This window comes from Rattus rattus, chromosome 2 (assembly GCF_011064425.1).
Source record: "Rattus rattus isolate New Zealand chromosome 2, Rrattus_CSIRO_v1, whole genome shotgun sequence".
Taxonomy (NCBI): domain Eukaryota; kingdom Metazoa; phylum Chordata; class Mammalia; order Rodentia; family Muridae; genus Rattus; species Rattus rattus.
The window spans coordinates 133,520,851-133,533,646 of record NC_046155.1 but is presented as its reverse complement, the minus strand read 5'-3'; the positions used below and the strand labels follow the sequence as shown (position 1 = coordinate 133,533,646).

The 12,796-nt window shown below is 45.5% G+C and overlaps 1 protein-coding gene across 1 annotated transcript in view; it reads left to right on the top strand.

Annotated features, from left to right (window-relative positions):
• The window catches only part of Cers3 (ceramide synthase 3), an 87,494-nt gene extending 79,734 nt beyond the window's left edge, over window positions 1-7,760 (top strand). The window contains exon 12 of the mRNA XM_032893439.1: window positions 6,014-7,760. Coding sequence (XP_032749330.1) covers window positions 6,014-6,190 — 177 coding nt within the window. The 3' untranslated portion in view covers window positions 6,191-7,760. The remainder of the gene's footprint in view (window positions 1-6,013) is intronic.
• Window positions 7,761-12,796: the final 5,036 nt, after the last annotated feature.

The window sequence follows — 12,796 nt, the reverse complement described above, 5'->3', positions numbered from 1 at the left end:
GTATTTCCCATTCCCCTTAGAAAGTGGACCAGTGGACTGGGGTTGTCAAAAACCATAATTTGCCTGGCCTTAGAGGAGAGCAGGCATGATACTTCTGAATTTTCCTTATTCAGAAATCTTGCCAACAATAGCAGCCCTGCTCCTCTGAGATGGGGACGCAGCACTCCAGCAGGAACTATGTGAAGTGTTTGTCGGTCACAAGTCTGTTGCCAAGGTCTGTAGGTCAGTAGGTGCCGAGGGAGCAACCCCAGTGCAGCTATGCCTCCGCCCAGCTGACGGCTGCCCCACTCACTCCAAGGCCTCAGGCCAGCTCTGAGGCTGGAGCCTGGCCACAGAGATCTGATACCGGTTGGAAGTAGCTGAGACAGTTTCTGGAAAGCCGATGATTGCAGGGCCTGTATCAAAGTTGCTGGCCGAGTCCTGCAGACTGGAGAATGAAGTCTCCTGCAAGAGGAGGACCTTGGGGGATTTGCTGTGTGCAGCTGAGTGACTGGTGGTGCCATTTGCTGAACTGTGGAAGACTAGATGAGAACACGAGAACTTGATGAGCTCTTTGGACAGCTGAGTGATGGAGCTGGCTTCAAACTTGGAGTCTGAAGCCCAGGGGACAGGTCCCTGTTATGGATATGAGTGTATAAGCCATCCGCACTTGAATGGTACTTAGAGTTGTTGGGATGTAGGCTCATTCCTTCACTTGCTCACTCACTGAACAAGCATCTGAACCCCTGCTCTGAGTGTGATGGAACGATTCAGGAGCAAATGGCGAAGGGGGACAGGTCATCCAGTGTGTGCCACGTCTCCCGTTCCCGCTCTTCCGTCCCCATCTGAAGATGTGTGCACTCTTGAAGCCAGTGCGCTCCCCAGCCCCATGTTTTTGTACTGTGACTACCCTTGTGTGTAGGCGAAGACATTGTATTTTCAAACTTTTCACAGTGCTATTACCTAACCTATAGAACCTGTCCTTTGCGTGTCTCCTCCTTGTTCACACTGATGTGCTTCCTCATGGGCATGGCTAAGAGCACCTGAGCTGGAATTGCCAGGCAGATTTACTGGATGCTGTCAAAGGATGTTTCAAGATGTATGTGTGAGCGTCTCCTCTTCCTTCATACTCTTCGCCTTGGTGTTTATCATACTCCTTCATGGTTGCCAGTTTGACAAAGCAAGGTTTCGTCTCCCTTCGTTGGTCTCATTTCCCTGACGAGCGCCTTGTGTGGTTTATCAGTCTGTGGTGATGTGCCTGTTAAAGCCTGCCTGCTTTCCTGTCACCGAGTTTTTCTTTCTCAGTGGTACATGAGGCTTCTATGGATTTTTTAAAAAAAATCTTGAATATTAATATTTGAAACTAAACAACACTTTTTAAAACAGGAGTTCTGGGCTTCATCTTGTTGAGCCAAGCAAGGTATTGTCCTGCCCTAAATCCCAGGAGATTTGATTATTCTGTTGTTGTTTAAAATGGTCCCATATGTCTCCACTCAGGTAGGGATGAGGAACTCTCAGTACAGGATGAACAGGAGGCACAGGGTGGCTATTTAGAGAGCACTGCAGTTCTGAGTGTTAATCTCCAAAGCAAATCATATTTATTTAGTGAAGTCATTTCACCAGCAGCTGGTGGCCACCAGACTCTAGTGTATTTTTATGTATGTTAGATAATCTGATGGGTTTGACAGAAGCCCTGTGCCTTTTGTTTGTTTGGTAGGGAAGGAAGTGAGGGAGGGAGGGAGGGAGGGAGGGAGGGAGGGAGGGAGGAAGGGAGGGAGGGAGGAAGGAAGGGAGGTCAAAAGCTCCCCAGTCTATTCTGGGCTGGACATCACCAGGCTGTGACAAGAAGGGTCTGAAATCTCCAGTGTTTTTCAACTTTGAAAACTGAAGACGCCATTCAGAATCTGTCTGACCCTAAAACTAGCTTTTTCTTTGAAGCTCATCGGCAAAAGTTAGTAAAACGAAAAACTTCTTCAGGAATTAGAAATAAATCAAACAACAGATTATAATTTAATAGTTCAATAATTAAATTATACCTAAATGAAATTTTTATTATAACTTTATTAGATTTTGTTCATAATTTAAGAAAATAAAAGCCTCCTACTTTACATCAGTGAGTTGGAACAGTATTAAAAACACAAAACAACTTTTGTATCCGCCACTGAAGCCAAAGAGACGGCATCTTGTATATGTGGACCAGCACAAAACTGCTCGTGTTTTCTTCTGCAAATAAGGAACTATGACTAGGTCATTCATGAGGTCACATCCATCCAGAGGCTGAAGCAAAATACCCAGAGGAAACCTGTGAACCCTTACTTCCAGAATTCCAGACTTACCACAGACACAAACCTGAGGGCAAAATGGGGGGCACATGCATCAGTGGCAGCAGAGAGCATAGAAGTCACTCACTGCTATAAACCACAGAGACCACTTAACAGGGAAAGGGCAGTCTCTTCAACAGTAGTCATGGGAAATTGCACAATTCCATGCCAAAGAATGAAACTTGACCCCCAGGTCCCAGAATGAGCTAGTCTTTGGACGAGTTCATCCTTATGCCATACTTCTAGAACATACCCTGTAAGGAACAATTTTGTTTTTGATATGCCTTAAACCAGAAGGTCAAATTTAGGCTCTCGTTCTGCTAGCGTCTGGGATGCTCTAACCCTGACCTTGGCTTTCCCTCATAGTGACTATACATTCAAGTTGGTCCTCAGAATGCAGGCCTTCTCTGACCACATGACCCACCGGGTATTACATTTGTCATGGCTGGCCCTGTCCAGTGATGTGAAGGCTGCAGAGCTCAGCTGACAAAGCCAGCAATATGTTCTTCACCACACACTTTTCTTGAACCTTTTTATGAGAGCAAAGAGGCTTGTTGATGAGGAACTTCATAAAAGACATAGAAAAATTGATACTCATCCATCTTTTGTTGTGAACAACATTTCCCAGCGCAGTACTTCTCAACCTTTGGGTCACAAAATTACATATCAGAAATCCTACACACTGAATATTCACATTGTGATTCCCAACAATAGCAAAACTACAATTGTGAGGGAGTGAGGGAACAAATAACAACTTGAGGAACTGTATTTAAGGGTGGCCTAGGAAGGCCTTAGGAAGGCTGAGAGCCGCTGTTCTAGAAGAACCAAGGAGTATTTTAGAGAAAGGTCATCTGAATGTTAGAATGCTTGTTTACTAATTCTAGAAGCAAGCGATCTCAATTGGTCAGGATACTATCAGAATAGTAATAGACACATTTTGGTGGGGCTTGTCAAGACCTTGAGGTGGGGGCTGGTAGATGAAGAGCACATGTCTCTCGGTGAGCATAAGATCCACGCAGAGTCCATCCAGCCCTGTGGCTGCCGAAGCAAGATCACCAGTCTACTCTTCAAAGGTTTGGATCCTTGTGTGTGCACTACATTTTCTTGGGCCTTTTCTGATTTGTGGAAGGTCCAGGGCCAACAATCTGCATGAGACAAGTTCTGGTGGCCCAGACACAGAACCTGGCATTTGGGTTGGAATGCAACAAGAGAATCGTGGTGAGACAGACGGAGTTGGCTGGTTCCAAGGATGCTGTTGGGCATGTGCTGACACTCAAGCGCACAGGCCGTGCTATAGAAAACACTGATCTTTACCGTGGGTGTGCACTCTTTGAGCCCCCTAGACAGACAGCACTTGGGCTCATATTTCTGTTAGGTTCTTTAACTGATGGAAAGATTTGCAGTTTTTTCCTAGAATATAGATTGTGGTCTTTATCTTAAGCTTTTCTAACTCTAGCTCATTAGAGAATTTCATTTTTCTAACATCCCTTAGCTAGTGTCTGTTCAAATGACACATTGTAAATCATTAATAACTTGACAAATCTACTCCTAAATCTTGAACATTTGTGAGTGTGTGCATGTCCTAGTGTATATTGTGTTTCTTATTTATGTGTATCTGTGTGTGTGTGTGTGTGTGTGTGTGTGTGTGTGTGTGTGTGTGTAGGTTAGAGAACAATGTCAGGTGTCCATCCTAGCCTTCCATTTTGTTTGAGGCAAGGATTCTTCAGCATTACCCATTACTACCTAAGCCAGTCTGGCCAGCCCACATACTTCTGGGGACTCTCGTGTCTCCATCTCCCCTTTTGAGATAGAAACATAAAGATAACAGACTAGTTAGTGTCTGTCTCTGGCTTTGAGGAGGAGGATCCAAACTCAGATGGTGAGAGACTTGTACAGCTTTACCACTAAGCCACCCCTCCTCGGCCCTTGAATATTTTTTTTTTTTTTTTAATGTTTGTTGCTTGGTTTTTGAGACAGGGTCTTGTTACTTATCCTTGGCTAACTTGAAACTTGCTCTACATATTAGGCTGGCCTTGAACCCATAGAGCTCCACCTGCCTCTACCTCCTGAGTGATAGAACGAAAGGCCTGCTCCACCACATCCAGATGAACACCCATTTTAATGGAAATATAATGAACATGTCAGTGTTTGTGTAACTTAACACAATTATTTATTAGGGATGGTTTTAATTCTTTTAAAATGTATCCCCAAAGACCAACCCTGATGGTATCGAGGTCAGGTGAAGATGAGTTGGAGGAGGGCGAGGAGATAGCCGGAACTCAGCCAGGGAGGAAAGGCTGGCTCCCTCGGGTCTGGGTCACAGGCCTCAGGGGTCCACTGTCTCTCCCAGTGCTTACACCACCCAGCTCTGTCCAGCAGGGGCTAGTAGAGCTCCGCGTTTGCCCTCTGGGTAGCTCTGTGCTGTGTGGTGGCTTTGTCAAAGTCACCTGCCCCAAACCTCCTACACTCACCATTGTCAGATTTCTCTTTATTAAGTAAAGAGAATATTTCATATCACCAGTGATCATGGTGGAGAATATTACTGTTCATATTGACTGCTCAGTCCAACCTGCCCCTTAGTAAGCCCTTCCAATGTCAATACTGCTAGTTATATTAAAAATGTCACATGTAAAACAAAATTGGACATAAAGTGATATTTCGTTAGTGTTTGAATAGCACACTTTCAAATCTATATTATTAGGTCGTGCATAGCAGACAAGCACTTGCACATCAACCTAGCGCAGTCTCATTAGCAGGGAACCCACAGACTCCTGTCTGGCTTTGGCTTATTGTCAGAGCCAGCAACTCTCAATTCTACAAGACACAGGAGCTTCACTAGCCTGAAGTTCAACTCCTAGGTAGCATAGCACACCTCTAAACGAGCAATACAGCAGTGCCCCAGCGGTCACAAAAGTATAACAATGAAAGACATTTCCGACAACTTTGTACATTTACGGGTGAAGTGTGTGTGTGTGTGTGTGTGTGTGTGTGTGTGTGTGTGTGAGAGAGAGAGAGAGAGAGAGAGAGAGAGAGAGAGAGAGAGAGAGAGAGAGAGAGACTATGCCTAAAAGCACAGCCCAGCTGGCAGATGAGTGTCCTATGCACATGCTTCCATGGATGGGAAGGCAGAAACAAAGCTGACACAGGTCAGATGCCACTGGGAGTTTGTCATTAGTAACCTGTCTTAAGGAATTGCGAAGTCCTGAACAAAACGAAATGTGATCTTATGACTACATGCACAGTTGCATTTCTGGGGAGTTCAGAATACAGTTACCTGTTCCTCCATGTCTGTAGATCTTGACAAATGTAGGAGGAAGACCGCTTCCCTTGAATGCATTTTCTTCTTATTCTAAGTTGAGTGTAGAAAAGACACTGTGGATTGGCCAAGCACATGACCTGAGGTACCATCCTGAGCTGATTTTGAATGTATACACACACACACACACACACACACACACACACACACACACACACACACACACACACACACACACCACAAGTATTTTAAACTAAGGAGTCCATACTCCAGCCCTTAATTTTCCAGTCTTTACGTTGTTTCTGACTTGTGCTGTGGTGTGCCCCTGGGATGGTTGGTATGTGGGCATTGAGGCTCTTTAATAGGAGCCAGCTTTCTAGCCTGACCTCTTGTGTGCACTCCTGAGATCCTCCTCCTGCAATGCTGTCACTCATGGCCCATTCTGTGCTTTACCTAGAACATCCAGGATGTGAGGAGTGACAACGAAGAGGAAGAAGATGAGGAGGAGGAAGAGGAGGAAGAAGAAGAGGAAGAAGAGGAGGAGGAGAACACCAAAGGCAAAGAGACAGAGTATTTGAAGAATGGCCTTGGGACCAACAGGCATCTCATTCCCAATGGTCAGCATGGCCGTTAGCTTGAAGCACAATGTGCTGCCAGGACCTTGGGGGCCTGAACTGCTCCCCTATCCACTGCTGTGGACCCACAGAGACCCCATTTTGCCTTTTATTTTATTTTATTTTATTGAGATGGAGTCTCCTATGTTGCTCAAGGTGGCCCCCCACTCAGTCATCCTGCCTGTGATAAGTGTTGAAGGTGGATGCCCGTGGACGGCCCAGCAGCCCAGGCCGCTCGGAGTGCTCAGGGATTCTCCAGGCAGGGTCCGTTCTTGTTGTGTTTCCCCCATCCAGGATCAGCTGAGATGCTTCTCCGCACAGGGCCTCTGAGGGCATCTGCTCTACTACCTCACAGAGTTAGAGCAAGGATCGGGTGAGGCGACAGGGGTGCCAGTGTCTACCGCAGGTGTTAGCAACCTTCGCTGCACTAGAACTCCAGCTTTGACAAAACAGACAACCCTGGCTGAGCGTGCTGTGAGAAACCCCATCTTAAAAATGGCTCTTAATGTGTAAGATACCTGGAGGTGCAAAAGTCCAGAAGTCTGTTTCTGTTTGTAACTGTGTTGTTTCCAGGGATAATTCTCAGATGACCCCAGAGCCTTCCTGGCAGGGTCCTGGGGTAGAAGGAAGGGAGTTTTGGTGTCCAGCTGCCCTGTGCTATCACCCTGAGCCCCACCCTCAGGCTTAAAGAGATGCCATGGGCTGTGAGGGTTGCTTGGGGACCACTGAGGAGAGTAGGATCCGAGAGAAGTTGCTCACTGAGCCATATTACCCAGGAAGCCAGCCCCAGGGTGGCATACATGAGAGCTTCATGGTCTGAAGGAACTCTTGAAAGTGAAAAGAGGAAGCCATGTTGTGGTCTCAGGGTCCAACTCCTTCTGACTACTGAACAGTAAGGAGCCCAGCAGGCCATCAAGCACCCTAAGTAGCAAAAGTCCTGTGCACACTAAATGGTCTGAGAGTTTCAGTTTTTAATTTTTAAAATAGCATGTTTTTAAAACCTTCAGGCTAATAAGAAAATACGAGCAAACAAACAAAAACTCTTCAGAATTCTGTTCCCAACAAAATATCTTGTTAAAGAATTGTAGGAAAAACAGGGAAAAACAGCAAGTCTTAAGTTAATATTTGTTTTTATGAGCACAGCACCATGTGTATTATATCTGTAATGTGATCTCATATTTAAAATGTCTCTACTCACTTTAGGGCATAGTTATTGGTTTATTGTTCTTACTTTGGTGAAAGGTCTCACTAAAATACTTTTATGTGTCCGGTTAACGAAGTATTTCCCCTTGATTTACTTTGGTTTTCTTTGTCTACAGAACCTTTTCTTGCTTACAGTGAAGCATTGTTTATTGCTATACCCTCCAACTTCTTTTTCTGACTTTGACTGTAGAAGGTAAAACTGATATGCTCAGCTGAAGCACTGTCCTGCAGAAGAGGAAGCGGTGTGCTCTGCGGCAGCATTGGGGGCTGTCGTGGCTAGGAAAGGTAACCCCCTTTCCCATAGCAAACAAGGGTTCAGTGCAATGCGAGGTGACTTTGTAAAACTCTAAGCCACATTGACTTACAATAAAACAAAAAAGAATCCCACAGTGTGTGGTGACTGAGTCATTTTGGCACACAGCCTACGGCCTCAGAGAGAGAATTTCAGATCTATATGTTTCAGACAGAAACACACCAGTCTTCTAGAAAGATCTTGCTGGAAATATGAGGAAAGCTATAGAGAAGGGAGCTGGTGCAGACATTTATACTGAAGACGTTGGAGTTCCAGCTGGCAAAACCCTGCCCTGACAGTGTAGATGGCAAGCTTCTGGGGCTTTGCATGTCTAAGTCTAGGCTCTCAGACACATGAAGAGGAAGGAATGTTTACCATTGCGATTGTAAGATTGAGCTTCCCGGCTGAGGCAACTGAAGACAGTACCTGGGCTGTGAGCAGAGACAGCACAGGGGTTAGGAGGCCTGGACAGGGAGATGGCTCACAGGTAAGAGCATTTGCTATGTAAGTCAGGATCAGAGTTCAAACCCCTAGCAATCATGTAAAGAAAGGACAGAAATGAGCATTGCTGGGGCTTGCTGGACACCACTGTAGCTTCAGGTTTAGTGAGAGACACTGTCTCAAGGGAGTAACATGGAACAGGGCAAACAGGTCACCTAGTGCCTATCAAATTTATACACACACACACACACACACACACACACACACACACACACATCACACACACATCACACATACACATCACACACACACACACACACACACACACACACACACACATTACACACACACATCACACACACATCACACACACACACACATACACACACACATCACACACACACCCACACACACACACACACACATCACACACACACACACACACACACACACATCACACACACACAAACACACACACACACACACACAACCCACACACAACACACACACACACACACCACACACACACACACACACCACACACACACACACACACCACACACACACACACACACCACACACACATACACACACATCACACACACACACACACACACACACACACACACACACACACACACACACACACACACACACACAGGGGGGCAGGGGTAGTCAAGAATTGAAAGACAGAGTGCAAACCACCACCCTCAAAGCAGCTATAGCTGTTCTAATACCAGAGAGAGGCAAGGACAACAATAGATAGGGGAGAGCGGACTTTAATAATAACAAAGGAGATGGGTCTGATGGGACCCTCCTTAAAACCCACGTGCCAGTAGAACCTGAAGGGCATGAAGAACATTTCACAGAATTAAAAGCAGTAAGAAACAAAGTCATAAGCAGGGTTGGCTCATAAGCACCTCTCTTAGTATCCAATAAACAAGACAATACTAGTAAGAGTGAAAGTTTTGAACAGTAAAACTAACAAAACTCATTGGCCACATATCGAATATCCCACTCCACAATGGCAGAATACAAACTATTTTCAAGTGCACCTTGAACGTTTTACCGAAATTGACTGTGTGGTGGGCCATGAACAAAAGCCCCAAATATTTCAACGTGTAAAGTCATGGACTATATATAGTCAGTGATCACTGTGAAATTAAACTGGAAACCTGTAACCAAAGGATGAACAGCAAAATCTCCACAAATTATTAACCCAAGTAATACAGGTCTAAAGAACTTCTAGAATAAAGATACACTTTGGTTTGTATTGACAAGCTTGTTCTAAAACTAGTTTGGAAACGTATGACCCTTAGAAAAGCCAAAGCAAATTTGAAAACATTCAACTCGAAGGAATCCTCCACCCAGAATTCAGGCTTAATTCACAGCTGTCCTCATTCAGACTGTGGTCTTGGGGGTTGGGAGACATATAGGCCAGTGGATTAGAACACAGAAATCTCAATTGGGAGTGTAGCTAGGTGGTAGAATGCTTGCTTAGCCTGTTTGAAGCTCCAGGATCCGTTCCCTAGCTGGGGAGTGAATGTGTGTGTGTGTGTGTGTGTGTGTGTGTGTGTGTGTGTGTGAGAGAGAGAGAGAGAGAGAGAGAGAGAGAGAGAGAGAGAGAGCGCAAACCCCAAAATACATCCGCACAGATATGACTAACTGCCTTGCACATCTGTTTGCCCAATGGAGTTTTTACAAAGTGCAAAAACAATCCAGGGGCGCATGAATAATTTCAACAGTATGTAGTGGAGCAGCAGCACGCCGAAATGAGCCATGACCCACAATACAAAAAGCAATTTAAAATGGATGACAGGCTTAGAGTTAAAACACGGAGCTACTTTGTGGCTTAGCAGATTAAAGTCTGGTAAAATTCAGGACTTTAAACTTTTGTAGGGCTAGGGATTGGGCTGTTACCCATGCTAGGCAAAGGCTCTATCACTGAGCTACACTGTAGCCTTTGGCTTTTGGACAAAGGGTCCCATTATGTAGCCCAGGCTAGCCTTGAATTCATCTTCCTTATCCCAGCGTCCAGGATGATCCAGATGACAAGGTATGTGCCACTGTGTTCAGCAAGACTATAAAATTTTCTGGGGTTGGGGAGGTTTGCTGGACTTCCTTAAAATATTGTTTTGAAAAGATACCTGTCATAGGGTTGGTATTGCTGTGATGAAACACAGCAAATTCCCTCATTCCCTTAGTCAGACTCAAGAACTGGTGGTCTATGCTGAAGGACTGAAGTTTGAATGTGCTCTCCCACCTGCTCACCTACTGCCCCCCTCCAAGTCAGTGCCACTGCTCTGTCCAGCAACCAGGACACGCACCACCAAAAAATGTGACCAGAAAATATTGCCTTCACTTCCAAAAACGTATGCCAAAGGTTATGTCACTTAACTTGAAAATGGCAAAGCTTAAATTGAAGACCACACTGAGGGATGATCTTCAAACACATGCTCTTTGCGTTGAAGGGTTAAAAATAGGTTCACGTGTATCGGTCCATGGGATTAAAATAGATAATGGTGCACACCGTCTCTGTCCCCACTGAGTGCAGTTGGTAAAGGCCATTAGAAATATACCTTATTTGTCAGTTTGAGTATAGCCCAGGAGATGGGAATCACACTGGGTATTTCAGATGCCAGAGATTTAATGCAGGGGATTGCTTATGTGAGTATCAGAAGGCCAAGAAAGAAAACTAGTATACTTTGCCCAAGTATACTAACTATAAGAAGTAAAGATTTAAACATTGTACAGAATCTAAGTAATTAGGAGATCTGGGGTGTAGCTCAGCGATAGAATGCTTGCCCAGCATGCGTGAGGCACTGGGTTCAATCCCCAGTACTCAAAAACATAAGTGATTTGGAGATGAGCTCTGTAGCATTAGTGCCCAGGTAGGCTCTGTACAATGGGTCCTCAAACTAGGGGACAGGACTCGGAAGCCTCTCTGAGGAGAGGGGATTCTGGCTGGTGACCTCTTAGACATGAACTAAGAAAAGTTGATACTAGAACCTTCATCACGGAAGCTGGACAGTCAGGTGAAGGAATGTCCTTGTCAAGGGGTTAGTGGCCTTATAAAAGTGGCCACAGAAGAACCCTCACCTTTTCTACCTTTGAAGAACACGGCAAAAAGCCTCTGTCTGTGAAACCAGCCCTAGCCAGACACAGACTGTCAACACCCTGGCTCTGAGCATCCAAGAATTAAGAGAAAGAAATCCATGTCCGTGTGCATTTGGGGATCCATTCACTCCCTAGTACAACAAATAAACTGCCAACAAACGGGAATAGCACGGAACACCAACAAAGACCACAGCACAGAAGGCACCATAGCATAGTACCAGAGGGACTTCCCTGCGATAGCCTGTTGCATTGTTTATATGTTACTTTTCTCATGATTATTCATTTCATTTTTACCTACGTCACATTTTGCCCATTTTCCCACGTGTTGTCCACTTACAAAGACTTTTTGAAGGGTTTTTCTGGAAACAAGTCCTGATAGGGCCCCTAGGCTATCATAACCCCTGAAGTACCTGTTACAGAGTCCTGGCTCCTCCCAGCACTGCCCCTCCCTCTCTCCTCCCCCTCCCCCTCCCCCAAACCTAGCCAGCCCCTGAGTTTCACTCTCCTCCCCCATAGCTTCTGATTCCTATAAAAAAAAAAAACCCAGCCATTCCATCCTTGTGCTCTCTTGGTTCCTCCTTTGGTCTTCTTTGTCCTCTTGAACAAAGCTCTTGGTTCCTGGTCCTCTCTCTTCTCTTCCTTTTTTATCCCCCACCCCTTTCCCATGGGCTGGGCTAATCTGCTGGCCATGTTCAGTCTGGACTCTAACCGATGCCTCTGCCTGTTCTCTCCCTCATATCTACAATAACACTCCTCCTCAGCCACACCTTGGAGTGGTCCTGCCCTGTTCTCATTCTTCTGGTAGACCTCTGCTCCCTCCTTCTCCTAGGGATTTGGTGGGAATATGGGGAGAGAGCAGCTACATTAAGAAAGTGCCCTCGCCCACTGGCCACTGCATTTCCAGTGGAATAGTGTCGTCCTCCTCGAGAGCTACATTTTTAAGAGAGTTGTCCAGCTTCTGGGAGGGCTCTCGCCTGCACTCTGTCTGTACCACACAGCTTCCCTTCTGGTCCTGACAGGGACTCCTGCCTGTCTACCCATCTAAGGAGCAGATACAACAGAAAATTCACTCTTACCTGGAGGCCCCGGATTTTTCTCACACCAAAGAAGACTTGGGGAATTTTCTTTTTAGAGAGAAGGCACTGCCACAAGTCTATTTGGGAGTTGGCAAACAGCCAAATTCCATCTTAGAGCAGGAACTTGGCGCCTGTGTCTGCAGCATTTTGCCAAACCCCTCTTTATCAAGGTATGATTGACATACAAAATGCTGTATGTATTTACTGTATATAACTGAGTGGCTGTTACCCTCATTTTAAACTCGAGATATTTTATTGGTGAATTCCAGCTATTGTGGCTTGTAAAGTCAGGAGAGTCCAAGTTTAGTCAGAAAACAGGGACATCTGTGACGAGAGAGCTTCAGGAAGTATGGGGTTAATCTTGGGGACACTAGAGAAGAGAGCAGGGAGGTGCTTAGTGGATAAGAGCATTTACTGTGACAGTCACTGTTGCAACTCTCAGCCCTTACCCAACATCCAGGTAGTCATCAGCAGGCAGCTGTAACCCAGGGGAGAGA